This window comes from Salvelinus fontinalis, chromosome 2 (genome assembly GCF_029448725.1).
Source record: "Salvelinus fontinalis isolate EN_2023a chromosome 2, ASM2944872v1, whole genome shotgun sequence".
NCBI lineage: Eukaryota > Metazoa > Chordata > Actinopteri > Salmoniformes > Salmonidae > Salvelinus > Salvelinus fontinalis.
The window spans coordinates 72,115,489-72,140,429 of NC_074666.1; the positions used below are offsets into that span (position 1 = coordinate 72,115,489).

Genomic DNA, 24,941 nt, shown 5'->3' on the forward strand with positions numbered 1-24,941 from the left:
GTTTGTTTCTTAAAGACCCAGCACCTTTTTATCCGAGGGAGGGAGGGATGGATGGAGAGAATGAGGAGAGAGAGAAAGACGGGTGTTGTTTATGGTGAGGTGTAACGTCGCTCGCGCACAGTGCCATCGTTTACATGTGTGAGAAGGGAGAGGGGAGGGGGTTGCTTGCTGGCTGGCAACTGGGTTTTCACGGCGATACGACTTTTAACCGCGAGATGCCCGGATGGGGTAAATGGGAATTATGTATTTTTTGCTTTCGACGATGACAAGGGTGAGATAAGATTATGAATACAACATTGGTATCTGACATTTAATGAATGTTGTGAGATGGAGCTGTGCATGATCTGCCAGCTGTTTTTGAGGAGGGGGATGGAGAGGGGGCGAGGCGGTGGGGTGTAACGCCTAACATTGGGTGTAACGGGATGCTTCATTGCCTACAATATAATTGGGGCATTTAAGAATAGAAGAATGCATAATCTTTCATTTGTGCGTATAGCCTTTATTTCGTTTGCAGAATTATTTGCAGAGGCCATTGGAAGGAAATCGGATGGGAAGAGGCTATAGGCTAAATACATTACATCTTCTGTTTTATTTTATTCACGTCGCTTTTCTGTTGTGACTGTGGTTTTAATTTATTAGGCCTAACATAGACCCTTCTCGCTAAATATGTTTTCAGATTGTAGCATACATGACAGTGTGAGACAGAGGTTATTATGAGACAGAGATATATTCCCTTCTACAGACTACACATAGTCCATAATTACAATGATGGCAATTTAAATTCAAATACGTTATGAGACTGCCCCGCATAAATACATGTCTGTTTGCCTATCTCTGTAGACTATTAAGGGATACATCCGGCTCGTTTATTTTACCCATGATCCCCCTACTGAACGAGATGGCCAGGCTAAGGCTACAGCGTAACCCTCCATGACTCTCATTTCCGTGTATAACGCGCATCCATGATTAGCATTATGACTAATCGGCTGTATGGACAGATAAGAGCAGAGACCGATGGATACATAGCTTCAGACAGACGTGTGCAACGGAGTAGGTTGCCGTGGATGCCGGACAGAATTAATGCAATAGGCTCCAACTATGTCTTCTCCTGATTAGTCATTGTGGTGGAACAGAGATAGGTGTGTGTGTGTTTGATGTCCAATGAATGTGTGAAGTGTGTATGTGAGAGAGAGATGAGAGATAGAAAAGAGAGAGAGAGAGCATGTGTTTGTGTGCATGCCTGCATGCGTGTGGAGGTTGATTAGACAGATTTTTTTTTCATCAAGTCAAATGCTTTCATTGTGCAATACATGAACTACAGTAGGTGTCTTAATTATCTGGCCTGCTCTGTAAACAGCTGCTTCCAACTGGCTATGACAGATTTGATTGAGCCATTATCATCTGGTTTTGTGTCTGTACTGGCCACTCCATCATCTCACCTGGTCCACCCACATCTCAGAAAAGGGGTTCTCCACTTCCTCCTCTTCCGGCCTGGATTGTTTTTACGATGTTGGTTACTAACAAACTGTTCTCTAAAATCTGTTGCATTATTAGATCCAAGGATGAGGCTCTTTCAACTTGTCAATTACAATTATATAAGTTGATTGAGAGCCTTGAGAGTTTAATGGAAAACACTAATTTCTCTCTTCCTTTCCCCTGTTTCTCTCTTCCTTTCCCCTGTTTCTCTCTTCCTTTCCCCTGTTTCTCTCTTCCTTTCCCCTGTTTCTCTCTTCCTTTCCCCTGTTTCTCTCTTCCGTCCCCCTGTTTCTCTCTTCCGTCCCCCTGTTTCTCTCTTCCTTTCCCCTGTTTCTCTCTTCCGTTCCCCTGTTTCTCTCTTCCGTTCCCCTGTTTCTCTCTTCCTTTCCCCTGTTTCTCTCTTCCTTTCCCCTGTTTCTCTCTTCCTTTCCTCTGTTTCTCTTCCTTTCCTCTGTTTCTCTCTTCCTTTCCCCTGTTTCTCTTCCTTTCCCCTGTTTCTCTCTTCCTTTCCTCTGTTTCTCTCTTCCTTTCCCCTGTTTCTCTCTTCTTTTCCCCTGTTTCTCTCTTCTTTTCCCCTGTTTCTCTCTTCCGTTCCCCTGTTTCTCTCTTCCTTTCCCCTGTTTCTCTCTTCCGTTCCTCTGTTTCTCTCTTCCGTTCCTCTGTTTCTCTCTTCCGTTCCTCTGTTTCTCTCTTCCTTTCCCCTGTTTCTCTCTTCCTTTCCCCTGTTTCTTTCTTCCTTTCCCCTGTTTCTCTCTGCCTTTCCTCTGTTTCTCTCTTCCTTTCCTCTGTTTCTTTCTTCCTTTCCCCGGTTTCTCTCTGCCTTTCCCCTGTTTCTCTCTTCCTTTCCCCTGTTTCTCTCTTCCTTTCCTCTGTTTCTCTCTTCCTTTCCTCTGTTTCTCTCTGCCTTTCCCCTGTTTCTCTCTTCCTTTCCCCTGTTTCTCTCTTCCTTTCCCCTGTTTCTCTCTTCCTTTCCCCTGTTTCTCTCTTCCTTTCCCCTGTTTCTCTCTTCCTTTCCCCTGTTTCTCTCTTCCGTTCCCCTGTTTCTCTCTTCCGTTTACCTGTTTCTCTCTGCCTTTCCCCTGTTTCTCTCTTCCTTTCCCTTGTTTCTCTCTTCATTTCCCCTGTTTCTCTTCCTTTCCACTGTTTCTCTTCCTTTCCACTGTTTCTTTCTTCCTTTCCCCGGTTTCTCTCTTCCTTTCCCCGGTTTCTCTCTGCCTTTCCCCTGTTTCTCTCTTCCTTTCCTCTGTTTCTCTCTTCCTTTCCTCTGTTTCTCTCTGCCTTTCCTCTGTTTCTCTCTTCCGTTCCCCTGTTTCTCTCTTCCGTTCCCCTGTTTCTCTCTTCCTTTCCCCTGTTTCTCTCTGCCTTTCCCCTGTTTCTCTCTTCCTTTCCTCTGTTTCTCTCTTCCGTTCCCCTGTTTCTCTCTTCCTTTCCCTGTTTCTCTCTTCCTTTCCCTGTTTCTCTCTTCCTTTCCCCTGTTTCTCTCTTCCTTTCCCCTGTTTCTCTCTTCCTTTCCCCTGTTTCTCTCTTCCTTTCCCCTGTTTCTCTCTTCCTTTCCCCTGTTTCTCTCTTCCTTTCCCCGGTTTCTCTCTTCCTTTCCTCTGTTTCTCTCTTCCTTTCCTCTGTTTCTCTCTGCCTTTCCCCTGTTTCTCTCTTCCTTTCCCCTGTTTCTCTCTTCCTTTCCCCTGTTTCTCTCTGCCTTTCCTCTGTTTCTCTCTTCCTTTCCTCTGTTTCTCTTCCTTTCCCCTGTTTCTCTTCCTTTCCCCTGTTTCTCTCTTCCTTTCCCCTGTTTCTCTCTTCCTTTCCCCTGTTTCTCTCTTCCTTTCCCCTGTTTCTCTCTTCCTTTCCTCTGTTTCTCTCTTCCTTTCCTCTGTTTCTCTCTTCCTTTCCTCTGTTTCTCTCTTCCTTTCCTCTGTTTCTCTCTGCCTTTCCCCTGTTTCTCTCTTCCTTTCCTCTGTTTCTCTCTTCCTTTCCCCTGTTTCTCTCTTCCTTTCCCCTGTTTCTCTCTTCCTTTCCTCTGTTTCTCTCTTCCTTTCCTCTGTTTCTCTCTTCCTTTCCCCTGTTTCTCTCTTCCTTTCCCCTGTTTCTCTCTTCCTTTCCCCTGTTTCTCTCTTCCTTTCCCCGGTTTCCGATCATCTTGTTCTCTATTTTCCAGCAGCTTCTCTCATCTGTCTGAAGACCACCCTGGTGTGTCTGAGGCCCTCCACTACACCTGCCCTCCCTCTTTCCCCTTCCCTAAACTCTTAGACACCCCCATGGACTCCTCCTAACTCGTCCTACCACTCTAGACCTTGCCTTTTGAAACCTAACTGCACCCCACCCAAAGACACACACCGCACCCCAAAGGTACCTTACAATTACCTGGGCCCTGTCACTCAGCCAGACTCACTGAGACAACCAATCAGTTGTTATCACCACAAGCAGAGAGCCAATCAGGTGTTTGGCAGACACAGCAGAGCTATTCCTATTGTAGCAATACATCCAAATGAGCTAATTCGGTGAAGCCAGGAAGTAGAGATGAGGAAGTAGCAAGGTACAGAGTGACAAGCCGTTAACCAACCAAACACAGGCCTGTTAGTGATGACTGTGACGTCTTATTCATAGAGAGGTGAGGTACAGAGGAGAGAGAAGGGTAACAGAGTGCCACCATTCTGCTTGCCTGTCTACCAACCTCTCTCACATAGTAACAGGAGAAAAGGACAAGGACACAAACAAAAGAGAGAGACCAAGGGCCAAAGCTAGGCAGAGAGAAATAGAGCGAGAGACAAAAGAGAATAGAGTGGCCTTCACACCTTACCTCATACAAACATACACACTCCTTGAAGCAAATTCTCCCAGAACAATCCCACACTCTCCACCGACACCCACCAACTTTCAGCTAACACCCCACACACTCTCCGGCCTCAAGATGATGTGCGAGGTGATGCCCACCATCTCTGAGGATGGGCGTGGCGGGAGTGGGGGAGGGCCTTCCTCTCCGGGAGGGAGTGGCGGGGGAATGGGAGGCGGTATGGGGGGTATGGGGGGTGGGTACGGGGGCAGAGGAGAGCCCCGGGGCGGAGGTGACGAGGGGGGCAGCACAGGGAATCTGGAGTCTCTGATGGTGAACATGCTGACGGAGAGGGAGAGGCTGCTGGACAGCCTGAGGGAGACCCAGGACAGTCTGGGGACAGCCCAGCTTCGACTCCGAGACCTGGGCCATGAGAAGGACTCCCTCTCGAGACAGCTGTCCATCGCCCTACCACAGGTACACACGGGGAGGGGGGGTGTGTCTGTGTCTGTGTGTGTGTGTACATTCGTGCGTCCGTGTCTGCATGTGCACTTGCATATGTGGCTGCCTGTGTGTGTGTGTTTCTGTGTGCATGAGTGTGTGTCGTATGTGTGTTTACATATTAAGTGTGAGATCTGGACAAAGAATCTATAGAGACCTTCCTGTTGCCTCGCTGCAAACACATTGTGAGTGTGAACAAGAGAGAGTGAGTGTATACAGTGCATTCGGAAAATATTCAGACCCCTTGACTTTTTTCACATTATGTTACGTTACAGCCTTATTCTAAAATTGATTCAATTAAATATTTCCCTCATCAATCTACACATATCTCATAATGACAAAGTGAAAACAGGTTTTTAGAATAAAAAAACTGAAATACCTTATTTACATAAGTATTCAGACCCTTTGCTATGAGACTCCATCCTGTTTGTTTGGGCTCAGGTGCATCCTGTTTCCATTGATCATCCTTGAGGTGTTTCTACAACTTGATTGGAGTCCACCTGTGGTAAATTGAATTGATTGGACATGATTTGGAAAGGCACACACATGTCTATATAAGGTCCCACAGTTGATAGTGGCCTCCATAATTATTAAATGGAAGAAGTTTGGAACCATCAAGACTCTTCCTAGAGCTGGCCGCCCGGCCAAACTGAGCAATTGGAGAAGGGCCTTGGTCAGGGAGGTGACCAAGAACCCGATGGTCACTCTGACAGAGCTCCAGAGTTCATCTGTGGCGAAGGGAGGACCTTCCAGAAGGACAACCATCTCTGCAGCACCACCAATCAGACCTTTATGGTAGAGTGGCCAGACGGAAGCCACTCCTCAGTAAAAGGCACATGACAGCACGCTTGGAGTTTGCCAAAAGGCACCCGAAAGGACTCTCAGACCACGAGAAACAAGATTCTCTGGTCTGATGAAACCAAGATTGAACTCTTCGGCCTGAATGCCAAGTGTCACGTCTGGAGGAAACCTGGCACAATCACTACGGTAAAGCATGGTGGTTGCAGCATCATGCTGTGGCGATGTTTTTCAGTGACATGGACTGGGAGACTAGTCAGGATTGAGGGAAAGATGAACAGAGCAAAGTACAGAAAACCTGCTCCAGAGCGCTCAGGACCTCAGACTGGGGAAAAGGTTCACCTTCCAACAGGACAACGACCCTAAGCACACAGCCAAGACAACGCAGGAGTGGCTTCGGGACAACTCTCTGAATGTCCTTGAGTGGCCCAGCCAGAGCCCGGACTCGAACCTGATCGAACATCTCTGGAGAGACCTGAAATAGCTGTGCAGCGACGCTCCCCATCCAACCTGACAGAACTTGAGATGATCTGCAGAGAAGAATGGGAGAAACTCCCCAAATACAGGTGTGCCAAGCTTGTAGTGCCATACCCAAGAAGACTCGAGGCTGTAATCACTGCCAAAGGTGCTTCAACAAAGTACTGAGTAAAGGGTCTGAATACTTATGTGAATGTTATATTTCATTTTTTTATGCTCAGACCTTAACATGGTTCTGGTTTTATGTTGCTTCTCTTATCCATACTGAGCTATCCTGCTATCTACTGGACTCACCAATGAGCTGTTCAGTTATTTACTGAGTTGTTCCATCTGTACTTAGCTGTTCCGTCTGTTCTTGTTGGTATGTGGTTGTTCCTGCTCCTACGGACCACTTCTGGTGCATACTGAGCAGGGCTGTGGCTGAATCATGACTTAGACATGATGACAGACTGTTACATATTATTGGCCGTTCCATTCGATTGAGTAAAGACCTCTATAATACCCAGGCCAATATTAGCCCACATCCTTATGCCCGTGGCGTAATCATTCTAGTGTGACTGACGCCATTGAACATGCGAAAAGGACTCCATCTTGGATTTCAGACAGTCAGTCTCCCATGATGCCTAAGTGGAGTGATGCGGTTTATTTTGTTAGAACCCATATGTTCTCTGAACTATTGAAAGCAATAACAGATGTGATAGGACAATGTGTTCTTACTGAGAATGACTGGACATTAAAGGGCCATATTACCTCACTGAGAGGGGGATCAATATGGTGCACACATCTACGGACACACACATACACACATGATGCGAGCAGCACAGAGCGCTGTGATAGATTCAACACTAGGGCTAGCAGCACAGAGCGCTGTGATAGATTCAACACTAGGGCTAGCAGCACAGAGCGCTGTGATAGATTCAACACTAGGGCTAGCAGCACAGAGCCCTGTGATAGATTCAACACTAGAGCTAGCAGCACAGAGCGCTGTGATAGATTCAACACTAGAGCTAGCAGCACAGAGCGCTGTGATAGATTCAACACTAGGGCTAGCAGCACAGAGCGCTGTGATAGATTCAACACTAGGGCTAGCAGCACAGAGCGCTGTGATAGATTCAACACTAGAGCTAGCAGCACAGAGCGCTGTGATAGATTCAACACTAGCAGGGTTCATTGAGTGCGTATGTTCAGAGTGTGCCGCCACTGCCGAGAGAGAGAGAGGGAGAGTGGAGAGACAGATTGATAGAGAGAGAGGGCTGCAGAGTGAGAATAAGAGCATGGTACAGAGAGAGAACTGGTGGTATGAAACACACACACAGACTAACAAATCAGGCCAATTTGCATATTGCTGCATACTAATGATGGAGCTTCTGGTGTCTATTCTTAGGTGTTCTGGGTTATCACATGGAGAGATAGAGATGGATGAAGGATTGTGAGGATGAGAGCGGAGTAGGCCGTGTGAGAGGATGAGAGGGAGAGATGGAGGCTCGGTACAGTCGAGAGACACCTTGAGGTAGTTTATGATCACATTGTGTCTTGGACTGTGTATGGGGAGTGAGACAAGGATAGAAAGAGAGAACTCTAGAGAGAGAAAGCATATAATTGTGGGATATTGGTGCCAAAAGCTGTCTTTTCAGCTAGAATCAATCCCAGAATTCCACATTTCTATGGTGTGTACTATCTGTACACGACTCTCCCTTTTCCCCTGTCTTCCTTTTCCCTTTTCCCCTGTCTTCTTTTTCCCTTTTCCCCTGTCTTCTTTTTCCCTTTTCACCGTCTTCCTTTTCCCTTTTCCTACTGTCTTCTTTTTCCCTTTTCCCCTGTCGTCTTTTTCCCTTTTCCCCTGTCTTCCTTTTCCCTTTTCCTACTGTCTTCTTTTTCCCTTTTCCCCTGTCTTCTTTTTCCCCTTTCCCCTGTCTTCTTTTTCCCTTTTCCCCTGTCTTCTTTTTCCCTTTTCCCCTGTCTTCTTTTTCCCTTTTCCCCTGTCTTCCTTTTGCCTTTTCCTACTGTCTTCTTTTTCCCTTTTCCTACTGTCTTCTTTTTCCCTTTTCCCCTGTCTTCTTTTTCCCTTTTCCCCTGTCTTCTTTTTCCCTTTTCCCCTGTCTTCCTTTTCCCTTTTCCCCTGTCTACTTTTTCCCTTTTCCCCTGTCTTCTTTTTCCCTTTTCCCCTGTCTTCTTTTTCCCTTTTCCCCTGTCTTCTTTTTCCCTTTTCCCCTGTCTTCTTTTTCCCTTTTCCCCTGTCTTCCTTTTCCCTTTTCCCCTGTCTTCCTTTTCCCTTTTCCTACTGTCTTCCTTTTCCCTTTTCCTACTGTCTTCTTTTTCCCTTTTCCCCTGTCTTCTTTTTCCCTTTTCCCCTGTCTTCTTTTTCCCTTTTCCCCTGTCTTCTTTTTCCCTTTTCCCCTGTCTTCTTTTTCCCTTTTCCCCTGTCTTCTTTTTCCCTTTTCCACTGTCGTCTTTTTCCCTTTTCCCCTGTCGTCTTTTTCCCTTTTCCCCTGTCGTCTTTTTCCCTTTTCCCCTGTCGTCTTTTTCCCTTTTCCCCTGTCGTCTTTTTCCCTTTTCCCCTGTCTTCCTTTTCCCTTTTCCCCTGTCTTCCTTTTCCCTTTTCCTCCTGTCTTCTTTTTCCCTTTTCCTCCTGTCTTCTTTTTCTCTTTTTCCCCTGTCTTCCTTTTCTCTTTTTCCCCTGTCTTCCTTTTCCCTTTTCCTCCTGTCTTCCTTTTCCCTTTTCCCCTGTCTTCCTTTTCCCTTTTCCTCCTGTCTTCTTTTTCCCTTTTCCTCCTGTCTTCTTTTTCTCTTTTTCCCCTGTCTTCTTTTCCTCCTGTCTTCTTTCCCCCCTTTCTCCTCTATCAGTAGTTACCACTGATGTGCACACTGACAGCCCAGTCCCTATTATTCCTACCAGTCCACTGAACACAATAATCAACAGTGTTATGTTATAATGCTCCAGGGCATGTAGAATTACACCATATACTGGAAGAGCTGGACTGAGCACCAATGCTTCTCAGTGGCTTGTGGGAACGCCCATGATTCAGTCTTCACATGCTCCAGGACACGGGCGGTTGCATGTCTTTCCTTACTGTGACACTGATAGTGAATGTGTGTCACGGCTTGGTCACGCATGGGTAAAGTCCATCTGAGCCAAGATGGCCGACAGGACAGAGAATGGTACAGTGTCATATGTGGCCATATGTCAGCCTAGCCTACACAACATGGCTGGCCCCGCCATGGCCACAACAGAATGGCCATGAGGTGTTCACTGGAGGGTTATGAGCAACCCAGGCCAGGAACATAGACATTATCTGCTCCCAGATATACGTAGTTGGAAACTCAATGTCATACTATAGTCGACTCAGTGATGGGGGGGTCAGTGGAGGCTGGTGGAAAGAGCTATAGGAGGACGGGCTCATTCTAATGGCTGGAATGGAATACATGGAATGGAGTCAAATGTGGTTTCCGTATCTTTGTCTGTGATCCCCTTCTATTTATCCCATTCTAGCCATTACAATGAGCTCGTCCCCCTATAGCTCCTCCCACCAGCCTCCACTGTGTGTGTATGTGTCACACCAGTGTGTCACAGGTCTGTAATTTAAATGTTTGTATTTTCTTTTTTAAATGTTTTGGTGCTTAATTGTGTCTTGTTGAACTGTTTGTAATTGTGCTGTATGTATGTGTGCTAATGTACTGTATATGATTATGGCTACATACAGTGTATCGTGAGTAACGCCGCCCCCTTGTGTCTCTGCAGGAGTTTGCAGTGCTGACCAAAGAGCTGAATGTCTGCCGGGAGCAGCTGCTGGAGAGAGAGGAGGAGATAGCAGAACTCAAGGCAGAGAGGAACAACACACGGGTTAGGCTGTTTCTGTGTGTGTGTTTGTGTGTGTGTGTGTTGAATTGTGGGCTTGAGTGTACGTCTTTGTGTCTATTGATGTGTACATGTCTATTCATGCATATGTTTACACTTGAATATGTCTGTTTACCTATATGTTATACAGTTCAGTTTGTATTTGTATTTATTATGGATCCCTATTAGCTGCTGCTTTGGCAGCAGCTACTCTTCCTGGGGTCCAGCAAGATTAAGGCAGTTTATACAATTTTAAAAACATTACAATACATTCAGAGATTTCACAACACACTGTGAGCCCTCAGGCCCCTACTCCACCACTACCACATCTACAGTACTAAATCCATGTGTATGTATAGTGCATATGTTATCGTGTGTGTGTGCATGTCTGTGCCAATGTTTGTTGCATCACAGCTGTTCCATAAGGTGTTTTTTTTAATCAGTTTTTAAAATATAATTTTGCTGCTTGCGTCAGTTACTTGATGTGGAATAGAGTTCTATGTAGGCATGGCTCTATGTAGTACTGTGTGCCTCCCATAGTCTGTTCTGGACTTGGGGACTGTGAAGAGACCTCTTGTGGGGTATGCATGGGTGTCCGAGCTGTGTGCCAGTAGTATAGACAGACAGCTCGGTGCATTCAACATACCTCAATACCTCTCATAAATAAAGTAGTGATGAAGTCAATCTCTCCTCCACTTTCAGCCAGGAGAGATTGACATGGATATTATTAATATTAGCTCTCTGTGTACATCCAAGCGCCAGCCGTGCTGCCCTGTTCTGAGCCAATTGCAATTTTCCTAAGTCCTTTTTTGTGGCACCTGACCACACAACTGAACAGTAGTCAAGGTGCGACAAAACTAGGGCCTGTAAGACCTGCCTTGTTGATAGTGTTGTTAAGAAGGCAGAGCAACGCTTTATTATTGACAGACTTCTCCCCATCTTAGCTACTACTGCATCAATATGTTTTGACCATGACCGTTTACAATCTAGGGTTACTCCAAGCAATTTAGTCATCTCAACTTGCTCAATTTCCACATTCAATATTTAGTTGAGGTTTAGGGTTTAGTGAGTGTTTTGTTCCAAATACAATGCTTTTAGTTTTAGAAATATTTAGGGCTAACTTATTCCTTGCCACCCGCTCTGAAACTAACTGCAGCTCTTTGTTGAGTGTTGCAGTCATTTCAGTCGCTGTAGTAGCTGACGTGTATAGTGTTGAGTCATCTGCATACATAGACACTCTGGCCTTACTCAAAGTCCGTGGCATGACATTAGTAAAAAATTGAAAACAGCTACCCGGGGGAATTCCTGATTCTAACTGGATTATATTTGAGAGGCTTCCATTAAAGAACACCCTCTGGGTTCTGTTAGAGAAGTAACTCTTTATCCACCTAATAGCAGAGATGTAAACCCATAACACATACGTTTTTCCAGCAGCAGACTATGATCAATAATGTCAAAAGCTGCACTGAAGTTTAACAAGACAGCCCCCACAATCATTTTATCATCAATTTCTCTCAGCCAGTCATCACTCATTTGTGTAAGTGCTGTGCTTGTTGAGTGTCCTTCCCTATAAGCATGCTGAAATTCTGTTGTCATGTAGCTCAGATCCTTATTCCAAGTGGCCCCGGCTCTCTGTGTGTCTAGCTGCTGCTGGAGCATCTGGAGTGCCTGGTGTCTCGTCATGAGCGCAGTCTGAGGATGACAGTGGTGAAGAGGCAGGCCCAGTCTCCTGCCGGGGTCTCCAGCGAGGTGGAGGTCCTCAAGGCCCTCAAGTCCCTGTTCGAACACCACAAAGCCCTGGACGAGAAGGTGTGTGTGTGTGTGTGTGTGTGTGTGTGTGTGTGTGTGTGTGTGGTAAAGGGCTGGACAAGAAGGACAGTCTGGGTGCTAAATGGAGGAGTGAGTGGGCTGGCTCCACAGGATTTATTCTTAACCTTCTGTACTAACATCGACCTCTCTCTCTCCCCTTCACTCCCACTCTCTTTCTCTCTTTCCACTGTCTCGTCTTTCTCTCCCCCTTTGTCTGTCTGGGACTTCCTTAGGTGCGAGAGAGGTTACGTGTGGCTCTGGAGCGAGTGACTGTTTTAGAGGAAGAGCTGGAGTCCTCCTCAAATGAGGTGAGTTATCCTCCTCTGCTCGTTCTCCTTTTCCTCTCTCTGCAGATAAAGCATATTTTCTAAACCTTTCTGTTCTCCATCTCTACCTAGTGCCATTCTCTACGAGACCAAATCAAAAGACGCCAACAAGGCTTAGAAAATGGGAAAGAGGTGAGGGGATTTATGCTGTATTGGCTGAAGTAAATGTTGAAGTATTAGTGTCTCATGTGCTGCATAGTTTGCTTGGAGTTTAAGGAGTTGCGTCACATTTCCATCTTTACATGATATTGTCTTTTCCTTGTCGTTTTCCTCTCCTTCTTCCTTTCACAGCGGCTGCCCAATGGACCCTCTTCCATCCTGGAGGATGGAGAGATTGACAGAGAGAAACAGAGAGAAACAGAGATAGAGCGGCAGAGAGCAGAGCTGGCCCAGCTGAAAGAAAGACTGGCCCTCATGTGCAGACAGGTGAGTGACAAAGAGATAACTAACAGTTTGAGTCATACATACACCAGCCATACATGTGTTTTAAGGAATAGGACTTTCATAGATGTGATACTGACCCAGATGGTGGCTTCTTGTGTGTAACTATTATGTCACCCTCCAGGTTGGGGAGATCGAGGAACAGCTGACTGCAGCTAGGAGGGAGGTGACCAAGTCAGAGGAAGCCAATCAGAAACTGCAGAGGGATGTGAAAGAGGTGAGCTCTACTTTTCAATTGGTTGAAAATGCATGTGTGTGTCAGCATCTCATTGCGCTAGAGAAAAATTTGTCTGTTTTCCCACTCTATTAGAGAAATGTAACAGTTTCCTGTGGCAAAAGAGCCATTTTCCTACTTGACAGCAATAACTGCTACTGTACTGTACTGTATGTGTGAGACTTGCCCTGTAGCCATGGCGACAGTATCACTACTAAACAGGCAAGCGCGTGGATAGAAGCTGGCGCTGTCACTCACACAGCTGATTGGTGGCTTGGGACTGGGAGGAACTTTGGGGCTAGTGGTCCCAGAGCCATCCAGTCACCACACCCCCTACCACCTCCTCCCTCCTCCTCTCCCTCCCATTCCTCCTCCTCCTTCTTCCCTCCTCCCCCACTCCTCTACCTCCTCTCCCTCTTCCTCCCTCCTCCTCTCCCTCCCATTCCTCCTCCTCCTCCTTCTTCCCTCCTCCCCCCTCCTCTACCTCCTCTCCCTCCTCCTCCCTCTTCCTACCTCCTCCTCTCCCTCCCATTCCTCCTCCCCTCCCCTCCCCCAGGACTTGTGCAATAACATCTGTCACTTGGCAGAGACATGTTTCCTCTGTCAACAACTTCCTTCAACTAACCATTATCATACTTCAGCTACAGTTATAGTGGTTTAGCCAGCAGCGCCAAGTCCCTTTGATCATGCCTGACTTTTATGTTATTTTCTCCCTGTTTCTATTTATCCCTTTTCCTCTGTCTGTCTGTCCCTCCCCCTTTCTCCTCTCTATCAGGCTCTTTGTCAGAGAGAGGACATGGAGGAGAGAATAACTACTTTAGAACGCAGGTAAATACAACTGTCTATCCACCCCCCCTGAATACACCAGGGAATGTCTTTTGCCATAGGCAATTGTGTCTGTTGTGTTCAGTTGTAAGACACTGCCTTCAAAATGTGTCTGCTATATGTCATTGTGCTGTGTGCCTGCAGGTACCTAAGTGCCCAGAGGGAGGCGACGTCTCTCCACGACATTAAAGACAGGCTGGAGAATGACCTGGCCAGTAAAGACTCCCTCTACAGGCAGGTGAGTGAAGCGACCTGCTTTCTCCTGTTTTTTTCTGCTAGTGGAGAGGATTGGTAGTTTAGCAATGATAAAAGCTCTGCATTTTGCATTCAGGGTTAAGAATTTCTTTTGTTACTGACTGTGAGGGTCAATTCCTTCTCCTCCTCCTCTTCCTCCTCATCTTACCTCTCCCTCTTCCTCCTCCTCCTCCTCCTCGTCCTCCTCCACTCCTGCAGAGTGAGGAGAAGAACAGGCAGCTCCAGGAGCGTCTAGACGATGCCAAGCAGAAGCTGCAGCAGACCCTGCAGAGGGCCGAGACGCTGCCTGAGATAGAGGCCCAGCTCGCCCAGAGAGTGGCTGCACTCAACAAGGTACACCACCTCCACTGTGTGTGTGTGTGTGTGTGTGTGTGTGTGTGTGTGTGCGTGCGTGCGTGCGTGCGTGCGCGCGCGCGTGCGCGCGTGCGTGAGTACATCCAAGCGTGCATTTGTGTGTAAAATTGACAGCACGCTCAAATCAAATAAATATCAAATCTGAAATAAATAAATAGCTGCTACGAGCCCTGCATGATAATGGATGCGACTTCATCACACTATTCATCATACTGTTCACATTGTAGTTCAGCCTCAGGTGCAGAACATGTCAAGAGCTGTATGATAATTAATTGCTTGTATCATAAAACTGTAATTTATTATAAACATGATTGTCAAGGAGATGTAAATGTCTCAATCATCAGCATAACTCTAAAGAACCAATTATGTAGTACTTGTTGAGGCAAGATGGCTGAAATGTCACTCCAAATAAGATTCATGTACACTGACATCAGTGGACGCTCCTCAGAGGAGGAAGGGGAGGATCATCCTCCTCAGTGAATTTCATAAAAAAAAAAAATTGTAAAACGTTTAAGTTATCATTTTTAGATAAAACTATACTAAATATAATCACGTCACCAAATAATTGATTAAAACACATTATTTTGCAATAACATCACTCTGTAAAGAAGCACCATGGTGTAGTTGGGGGACAGGTAGCTTCTATTTTCCTCTGGGTACATTTACTTCAATACAAACCCCCCAAAATGGTTCTCACCCCCTTCCATAGACTTACACAGTAATTATGACAACTTCCAGAGAACATCCTCCAACCTATGAGAGCTAATTGCCACCGGGGCCCGCCAGTGTAACATTACTGCATGATTGTAGCGGGTTTGCTATTGTGTTAGTTGTATTAGCTATGTTGACTATGTTACTTTAGCTAATATGGTGACAGCATGTAGGCTATGAGTAGCGGTCACATAGGGGGACAAGGTGAGAGGAGGAAAGCGCATGGATGCAAGAAGGAATACAAAGTGGCTGCTATGAAAGTGAACTGTGTTTACGCGTGATCAGGGATGTATTCATTCCGCCGATTCTGTTGGAAAATGTTTCTTAAACAGAAGCAAATGGAACCAAACCGGGATGAACATACCTGAATTTGTTCAATAGGAACTCTTGTTTGCAACTGTTGGACTAATGATTACACCCTAGATCAGCTAGATGCAGGCAAGAGTGTGGAAGGCAGTATTGAATGTGTCACTGTCTGTCCATGTGTCACTGTCTGTCACCTCAACATTTTCTCTCGACCTGTGTGCACCTACGTTGTAAACTTTCATTCATAGGCTAGGTTGTAGCAACATCATGATGGGTATAGGTAAAATGTGAGTATCCTATAGTAGCCTAAACCTATCGCTGTTACATTGAACTGGCTAAATGGAATATGAATGACAGTCATCCAATATGCTGTAATAGAAATAAGACCATGCTCATGAAAAACTCAATCTTAAACAGCACTGACCGCCACTGACTGACATCTGCAAACAGATCAGAAGGGAATGTGTATGCTAGAAAACATCCTACTGTGTTTGACTATGATCTGCACAGACAGGGGATCACTTAAATCAAAAGGTTGACCCAACCCAAGGTTGCGCAGTCATAATTATGTTCTATCAACATTCTGACATGCTGCCTGTTTTGACTCCCCACCCTCCTCCTCTTGCATCACAGGCTGAGGAGCGTCATGGTAACTTTGAGGAGCGACTGCGACAGATGGAGGCGCAACTAGAGGAGAAGAATCAGGAGTTACAGAGGGTGAGTCATGCTCGCTCTCCCTTTTTCTTTTTCTCCCTTCCACCCCCTCTTTCATACCATTCCTTTATCACTCTTTACTCTACAATGGCATACTAATTTTCTAAACCCTCTATTTGTCAGTCTGTATTCAGATCCCAATCTCCTTCTCTCTCTCTCTCAGTCAAGCAGAAAGGTCGCTGGTAACTCTCCTTCCACCCTCCGTCCTTCCATTTTTCTATTTTACTCTCTCCCTGCCTCAGGGCAAGGGAGGCACACATAGTTTCCCAACTGGAGAGGCCTTGTCCAAGATGGCAGCAGGATCAACAGTAGAAACAATAACAGACATGAAAATACCTTCTCTATTTAGGCTCCCTAATCTCTTTGCTCGTTTCTCTCTTTCTCTTTCGTCTCTCTCTCTCTCTCTCATCTCTCTCTCTCTCTCTCTCTCTCTCTCTCTCTCTCTCTCTCTCTCTCTCTCTCTCTCTCTCTCGTCCTCTCTCTCTCGTCTCTCTCATCTCTCTCTCTCCTCTCTCATCCTCTCTCTCTCTCTCTCTCTCTCTCTCTCTCTCTCTCTCTCTCTCTCTCTCTCTCTCTCTCTCTCTCTCTCTCTCTCTCTTTCTCCTTTCCCTAGGCGAGGCAGAGGGAGAGGATGAATGATGAACACAACAAGCGTCTGTCTGACACGGTGGACAAGCTGCTGTCTGAGTCTAACGAAAGGCTTCAGCTCCATCTCAAGGAGAGGATGGCTGCCCTGGAGGACAAGGTACTACTTACCGGCCCACTCACACCCACTCACACGTCTTCACACTTAGCATATTTCCCACTCAAAACACTCAAAACAGTCAACACTTCAACCAAAACCCATACCCCTTCATTTCACACACACCTGAGTTCCCACTCAAAACTGTCAACACAATCCTCTTCATCCAGTTTCTATTCAAGACTGTTGTCACTTCAATATTAAACCCACTCTGGCTCTAAACAGCTACTATGGAATACAGTTCGGACCTCATGGCATTGATAATGTGTAATTACAGATTACAGATATGCAGTAGACCTAATAAAGTTTTTTTTAATGGTGATCCTTTCAGAATGCTCTCTCTGAGGAACTTTCTAACATGAAGAAGATCCAGGACGACCTTCTAGCAAACAAGGTATATCAAGAGATAATTCAATTTTTACATACTTTAATTAAATATTTTAATTGTATTAACTTATTCACTCTTTCTTTCCCTGTTTCAGGACCAGCTGATAGCCGAGCTGGAGAGGATTCAGCTGGAGTTGGACCAGCTCAGACTGAGACCCGGCGGGTCCTGCTATTCCAGGTCTCCCTCCCTTCCTCAACACACCTCCTACACATCAACCTACACACCTCCAACACACCTCATACAGCTGCTGCCTTTGAATGTGGCTGGCAGTATTGTAACCAAGTAGTATAAGTGGTTTGCAGTGTTACGTGCTTCCTATAACCTCTCTCCTAGTCTCAGTATAGGTTCAGGTGTGGCCTATACATATGAAGCAGAGAGGCTGGATACATTTCAGTTATCTCTCCCACTCACTGTCTATATCAGTCTCTCTCTCTCTCTCTCTCTCTCTCTCTCCCTCTCTCTCTCCTCACTCTCTACTCTCTCCTCTCTCTCTCTCTCTCTCTCTCTCTCCTCTATCTCTCTCTCTCTCTCTCTCCTCTCTCTCTCTCCTCTCTCTCTCTCTCTCTCTCTCTCTCTCTCTCTCTCTCTCTCTCTCTCTCTCTCTCTCTCTCTCTCTCGCCCTCTCGCCCTCTCGCCCTCTCTCTCTCTCTCTCTCTCTCTCTCTCTCTCTCTCTCCCTCTCCCTCTCCCTCTCCCTCCCTACCTCTCTCAGGTCTCTCCCAGGCAGTGCTCTGGAGCTGAGGTACTCCCACGGGGGCGGCTCCCTCCCCACGGGCTCCACCGCTCACCTGGATCACTACGGTAACGCCAACACCGTGGCCGTGGTCAGGCGGAATCACCGCGGGCGCTGGAGCACAGCCCGGGAGGACACCAGCAAGGTCAGAGGTCACATGATCACCTTTGACGTGTCTAATATTGATAATGATATAGTCACATTGATATAGTTGATATAGTCACAAGCATCACAACCCAACAAACTGAACCTTCTCTGTGTGTATGTGTGTGTGCATGCTTGCATGTGTGTTTGTGTGTGTGTGTATGTGTGCAGTACGGGGACTGGGACAGTGGGTCAGCGCTGCTGAGGACCGGGTTTGAGGGGGGTGTGGACCACGGTTGCTCTGACGATGAGGACGACAGAGAGACACTGTTTGGCTCGGAGCTGTTGTCTCCCAGCGGACAGACTGACGTCCAGACACTGGCCATCATGCTGCAGGAACAACTAGAGGCAATCAACAAGGAGATCAAGTAAGAGAGGTGGAGGAAGGGATGCAGGTAGAGAGGGTGCTGTGGTTGTGTACAAGCAGTTTAGGTCAAATGCAGGTGGAGAAGATTCATCTGAGGTTTCTTTTCATTTTCTCATTCAAGACCAACATTCATTGGTCTTCCGTCTGACATGCTCCTAAATCTCCCGTCTTTCCCTCTTCTCCCCTTTTTACTTTCCTTTGTTTACCCTCTCTCTCTCCGACCCATTTGTCTGTCTATCTCTCTCTCTCCCTCCCTCTTTCCCTGCCCCCTCTCCCCTCTCTGTCAGGTTGATCCAGGAAGAGAAGGAGAGTACAGAGTTGCGGGCGGAGGAGATCGAGAGCAGGGTTAGCAGTGTGGCTCTGGACGGTTCCCCCATCCCACCCTCCTCCCTGGGGAGGGACAGTATGGGGCGCGGCTTCATCCCTCAGTCCCTCACCTCCTCCACCCTGGCCTCCCCTTCTCCCCCCAGTTCTGGGGTCTCCACCCCTCGCCTGTCCCACTCCCCTCACCGTGAGACAGATAGACAGGTACAGCTGCTCTGTCTGTGTGTCTGTCTGTGTGTGGGTGTGTTGGGAATGTGTGAGTCTTTGTGTGTGTGTGTGTCCGTGGAGGCTGCTGAGGGGAGGACGGCTCATAATAATGTCTGGAACAGAGTGAATGAAATGGCATTAAACAAACACATTTTTGATAACATATTTACAGTACTTAACTTTTTAGTGTGTATAGTAATGCTTACTAGGTGTTGTCTAATGAATGCTGTAACCACTCCCTCTTTAAATCAGGGTTTATTGGAAAAAGCTGTTCAAAAGAGGACATTGTATTATCATTTCTTTGTACTCCCCGACGAAGGCCATGCAGCCGAAACGCGTCAGAGTTTTTCAACTTTGTTTCCATTGAACATGCCATACAAATAAAGGCATTTTAATTAATTATATGAAGAGTGCCTTGGTCCTCCTTTCTTTTTGATGACCCATTTACCCCTTTTACCAAAGAGCACCTTCTGTCTACCAAATGTACTATTGTGTACTTGTACCCTTCCTCCTTTTTCTACATAGAAACCATGCTTGGAAGTATTTGATATCATTCCACTCATTTCGCTCCAGCCATTACCACAAGCTCATCCTCCCCAATTAAGGGGTCACCAACCTCCTGCGGTGTGTGTACATGCGTACAGTATACATACTGTATAAGGCCCCTAAATGTGTTCCAACTTTACCCTCCAGAACAACAAAGAGGATGATCGGTCCCTTGCCCTTCTTGACTCCACCCCTCCACCCACCCCCCGAGCGCTGCGACTAGACAGGATGACCCTCACCCACCCAGGGGCCATGATGGACGACCCCAGGGAATTCCGCAGGTATGACAGCCAATCATCATCGAGGAAACCCTGTAGTGCTCGTATGATTCGTTCCTTCCCTGTTTCTCTTATTCCTTCTGTCTCTTCTGTCTCTCAGTCTGTCAGCAGACGGCAGCAGTTCCAACAGCAGTCAGGACTCTCTCCACAAAGCCAGTAAAAAGAAAAGCATCAAGTCTTCCATCGGCCGCCTTTTTGGGAAGAAGGAAAAGGGAAGGATGGGCCCGGCTGGGCGAGAGTCTGCCTCTCTGGGTGAGAGAGAATTGAAATTATACTCGAAAAACTACATATCCCATGACTTTGCTTTAAATGTGTTTGAACTGCAACAGGTCAAAGTCCACCTGGTGTTGACACCCATATTTGTAGTCTTTGTAACCCCTGACCCCCTGTGTCTCTCAGCCTCTACGCCTTCTGAGGACCTGGGTACTGGGGATTCTATGGGACTGACCAAGGGAAGCATGACAGGAACTGTTGACAACCGCCGCAGCAAAAAGAAGTGAGTCTCAGGGAATATCACCCTCCGATTCATTTCTCTCCTGAAGTCATTTCTTTTTCCACTCTCTGTTCTACTGCTTTTCTTCCACTCTTTCAGAAAGCACTTTTTGTTTTATGGTTATTCAACCTTTGTTTCCCCCGGTCTCTCTCTCCCAGACATGAGCTGCTGGAGGAGGCGTGTCGTCAGGGTCTTCCCTTTGCATCCTGGGATGGACCCACTGTGGTCTCCTGGCTAGAGGTAATCATAGATGTTTGATAGATAGATGGGAAACCTTTATAGCCATATAAACCCTCACGATCACTACATTCTAGCCAATCTGTTTCTAGCTCACCTCTTTCCCTCTCTACTCCAGCTGTGGGTGGGAATGCCAGCGTGGTACGTGGCAGCCTGTCGTGCCAACGTGAAGAGTGGCGCCATCATGGCCAACCTGTCTGACACAGAGATCCAGAGGGAGATTGGCATCAGTAACCCCCTGCACCGCCTCAAACTGAGATTGGCTATCCAGGAGATGGTGTCCCTCACCAGCCCATCTGCCCCGGCCAGCAATCGCTCTGTTAGTAGTCTCACTAGTACACACTCACAGAACACAAACCATGTAGTATTTGATTCACTGCCGATTTTGCAGGTTTTCCTACTTACAAAGCATGTAGAGGTCTGTCATTTTTATCATAGGTACACTTCAACTGTGAGAGACGGAATCTAAAACAAGAATCCAGAAAATCACATTGTATGATTTTTAAGTAATTAATTTGCATTTTATTGCATGACATAAGTATTTGATCACCTACCAACCAGTAAGAACTCCAACTCTCACAGACCTGTTAGTTTTTCTTTAAGAAGCCCTCCTGTTCTCCACTCAGTCTCTCACAGTTGAAGTGTACCTATGATAAAAATTACAGACCTCTACATGCTTTGTAAGTAGGAAAAACTGCAAAATCGGCAGTGTATCAAATACTTGTTCTCCCCACTGTACGTACAGGTAACTGCCAAAATAAAGGAAACACCAACATAAAGTGTTTTAATAGGGCGTTTGGCTACCACGAGCCAGAACAGCTTCAATGCACCTTGGCATAGATTCTACAAGTGTCTGGGACTCTATTGGAGAGATGTGACACCATTCTTCTATGAGAAATTCCATTATTTGGTGTTTTTTTGATGGTGGTGGAAAACGCTGTTTCAGGCGCCACTCCAGAATCTTCCATATGTGTTCAATTGGGTTGAAATCTGGTGACTGAGACGGCCATGGCATATGGTTTACATCGTTTTCATCCTCATCAAACTATTCAATGACCACTCGTGCCCAGGGGATGGGGGCATTGTCATCCTATGGGGGCATAGCCATGGTAGCCAAAATAATGGCCTGTCCAACATTTTTATACATGACCCTAAGCATGATGGGATGGTGATTGCTTAATTAACTTCTTATGGCTGTGATCCTGTTAACGGGGATCGATATGACAACAGCCAGTGAAAGTGCAGGGCGCCAAATTCAAAACAACAGAAATCTCATAATAAAATTCCTCAAACATAGAAGTATTTTACACCATTTTAAAGATAAACTTGTTGTTAATCCCACCACAGTGTCCGATTTCAAAAAGGCTTTACGACGAAACCACGCCAAACGATTATGTTAGGTCAGCACCTAGTCACAGAAAAACACAGCCATTTTTCCAGCCAAAGAGAGGAGTCACAAAAAGCAGAAATAAAGATAAAATTAATCACTAACCTTTGATGATCTTCATCAGATGACACTCATAGGACTTCATGTTACATAATCACAGTCTGTTTTGTTCGATAAAGTTCATATTTATATGCAAAACTCTGAGTTTACATTGGCGCGTTACGTTCAGTAGTTCCAAAACATCCGGTGATTTTGCAGAGAGCCACATCAATTTACAGAAATACTCATAACAAACATTGATAAAAGATACAACTATTATGCATGGAATTATAGATACACTTCTCCTTAATGCAACCGCTGTGTCAGATTTCAAAAAAGCTTTACCGAAAAGCACACCATGCAATAATCTGAGTACAGCGCTCAGACAACAAATCAAGCCATACAGATATCCGCCATGTTGTGGAGTCAACAAAGTCAGAAATAGTATTATAAATATTCACTTACCTTTGATGATCTTCATCAGAATGCACTCCCAGGAATCCCAGTTCCACAATAAATGTTTGATTTGTTCGATAAAGTCCATCATTTATGTCCAAATACCTCCTTTTTGTTCACGCCCAGTTATCCAAATTCATGAGGCGCGATCACTAGGTGCAGACGAAAAGTCAAAAAGTTCTGTTACAGTCCGTAGAAACATGTCAAACGATGTATAGAATCAATCTTTAGGATGTTTTTATCATAAATCTTCAATAATGTTCCAACCGGAGAATTCCTTTGTCTTCAGAAATGCAATGGAATACAAGCTAACTCTCACGTGAACGCACGTGGTCAGCTCATGGCACTCTGCCAGACCACTGACTCAAAGAGCCCTCATTCCCCCCTCCTTCACAGTAGAAGCATCAAACAAGGTTCTAAAGACTGTTGACGTGGAAGCCTTAGGAAGTGCAATATGACCAATATCCCACTGTATATTCGATAGGCGATTCGTTGAAAAACTACAAACCTCAGATTTCCCACTTCATGGTTGGATTTTTTTCTCAGGTTTTTGCCTGCCATATGAGTTCTGTTATACTCACAGACATCATTCAAACAGTTTTAGAAACTTCAGAGTGTTTCTATCCAAATATACTAATAATATGCATATCTTAGCTTCTGGGACTGAGTAGCAGGCAGTTTACTCTGGGCACCTTATTCATCCAAGCTACTCAATACTGCCCCCAGCCATAAGAAGTTAACTCAGGAACCACACCTTTCAATATACTTTGTGTCCCTCATTTACTGAAGTGGTTCCATTATTTTGGCAGTTCCATACCTGTGTATACACATTTACATTATGTGCAGAGATTAACATACAAATGTTACATGCATTCACAGCAGACTCATCAACACACAAACAATTTTAAAAAAAATTGACGATCATGTTTTCTTTCTTTCCTGTCTTGTGACCACAGTCGACCAGTAACGTGTGGATGACCCATGCTGAGATGGAGTCGTTAAACGCAGCCACCAAACCGGTAAGTATGTCCTGTTATGTTAATGTCTCAACATTTTCGAGACATTTAACATTAACGTTCATCTAACATTGACATATATCACAGGAGGTTGGTGGCACCACAATTGAGGAGGACGGGCTCATAGTAATGGCTGGAACGGAATGAGTGGAATGGTGTCGAATACATCAAACACATGTTTCCATGTGTTTGATACCATTCCATTTACTACATTCATCACATTATTATGAGCAGTCCTCCCCTCAGCAGCCTCCTGTTATCTACAGTGCATTCGGAAAGTATCCAGACCCCTTCACTTTTTCCACATTTTGTTAAATTACAACCTTATTCTAAAATGGATTAAATTATTATTTTTCCTCATCAATCTACACACAATACCCCATAATGACAAAGCGAAACAAGCTATTAGAAATGTTTGCAAATGTATTAAAAATAAAAAACTGAAATACCTTATTTACATAAGTATTCAGACCCTTTGCTATGAGACTCGAAATTGAGCTCAGGTGCATCCTGTTTCCATTGATCATCCTTGAGATGTTTCTACAACTTGATTGGAGTCCACCTATGATAAATTCAATTGATTGTACATGATTTGGAAGGGCACACCTGTCTATGTAAGGTCCCACAGTTGACAGTGCATGTCAGAGCAAAAACCAAGCCATGAGGTTGAAGGAATTGTCTGTAGAGCTCCGAGACAGGATTGTGTCGAGGCACAGATCTGGGGAAGGGTACCAAAACATTTCTGCAGCATTGAAGGTCCCCAAGACCACAGTGGCCTCCATCATTATTAAATGGAAGAAGTTTGGAACTACCAAGACTCTTCCTAGAGTTGGCTGCTTGGCCAAACTGAGCAATGGTCAATCTGACAGAGCTCCAGAGTTCCTCTGTGGAGATGGGAGAACCTTCCAGAAGGACAACCATCTCTGCAGAACTCCACCAATCAGGCCTTTATGGTAGAGTGGCCAGACGGATGCCACTCCTCAGTAAAAGGAACATGACAGCCCACTTGGAGTTTGCCAAAAGGCACCTAAAGGACTTTCAGACCATGAGAAACAAGATTATCTGGTCTGATGAAACCAAGTTTGAACTCTTTGGTCTGAATGCCAAGCGTCACGTCTGGAGGAAACCTGGCACCATCCCTAAGGTGAAGCATGGTGGTGGCAGCATCATGCTGTGGGGATGTTTTTCAGCAGCAGGGACTGGGAGTCTAGTCAGGATCGAGGGGAAGATGAACAGATTAAAGTACTGAGAGATCCTTGATGAAGACCTGCACCAGAGCGCTCAGTACCTCAGACTGGGGTGAAGGTTCACCTTTCAACAGGACAACGACCCTAAGCACACAGCCAAGACAATGCAGGAGTGGCTTCGAGACAAGTCTCTGAATGTCTTTGAGTGGCCCAGCCAGAGAAGAATGTGAGAAACTCCCCAAATACAGGTGTGCCAAGCTTGAGGCTGTAATCGCTGCCAAAAGTGTCTGAATACTTATGTAAATGTGATATTTCAGTTTTTTATTTGTAATAAATTTGCAAACATTTCTAAAAACCTGTTTTGATTTGTCATTATGGGGTACTGTGTGTAGATTGACGAGGGGAAAAAACTATTTAATACATTTTTGAATAACCTTGTAACGTAACAAAATGTGGAAAAGGTCAAGGGGTCTGACTACTTTCTGAATGCACTGTAAATATATATTGCTCTACAGTTATAACTTATACTGCTCAGTTAGGAGTCAAACTCTTTTTCTCTCTCCCTCTGACCCTCCCTCTCTCATTCTCT

At 45.6% G+C, this 24,941-nt stretch overlaps 1 protein-coding gene across 4 annotated transcripts in view; it reads left to right on the plus strand.

Moving 5' to 3' along the window:
• Positions 1-24,941, plus strand: part of LOC129824972 (liprin-alpha-3-like) — a 32,430-nt gene continuing 7,489 nt past the window's right edge. For 2 of the 4 annotated variants that reach the window (XR_008754815.1, XM_055884581.1), the window contains exons 1-24: positions 101-271; positions 3,629-4,720; positions 9,759-9,860; positions 11,499-11,663; positions 11,897-11,971; positions 12,062-12,121; positions 12,281-12,415; positions 12,555-12,647; positions 13,420-13,472; positions 13,614-13,707; positions 13,923-14,057; positions 15,729-15,812; positions 16,423-16,554; positions 16,883-16,945; positions 17,034-17,116; positions 17,651-17,816; positions 17,987-18,183; positions 18,470-18,710; positions 19,407-19,540; positions 19,638-19,789; positions 19,937-20,033; positions 20,189-20,270; positions 20,386-20,586; positions 23,106-23,168. Coding sequence is in view for 3 of the 4 variants with exons in the window: in XM_055884581.1 (XP_055740556.1) it covers positions 4,382-4,720; positions 9,759-9,860; positions 11,499-11,663; positions 11,897-11,971; positions 12,062-12,121; positions 12,281-12,415; positions 12,555-12,647; positions 13,420-13,472; positions 13,614-13,707; positions 13,923-14,057; positions 15,729-15,812; positions 16,423-16,554; positions 16,883-16,945; positions 17,034-17,116; positions 17,651-17,816; positions 17,987-18,183; positions 18,470-18,710; positions 19,407-19,540; positions 19,638-19,789; positions 19,937-20,033; positions 20,189-20,270; positions 20,386-20,586; positions 23,106-23,168 (2,946 nt within the window). In the remaining variant the exon portion in view is untranslated. The other 2 variants (XM_055884601.1, XM_055884592.1) reach the window with 2 other exon arrangements.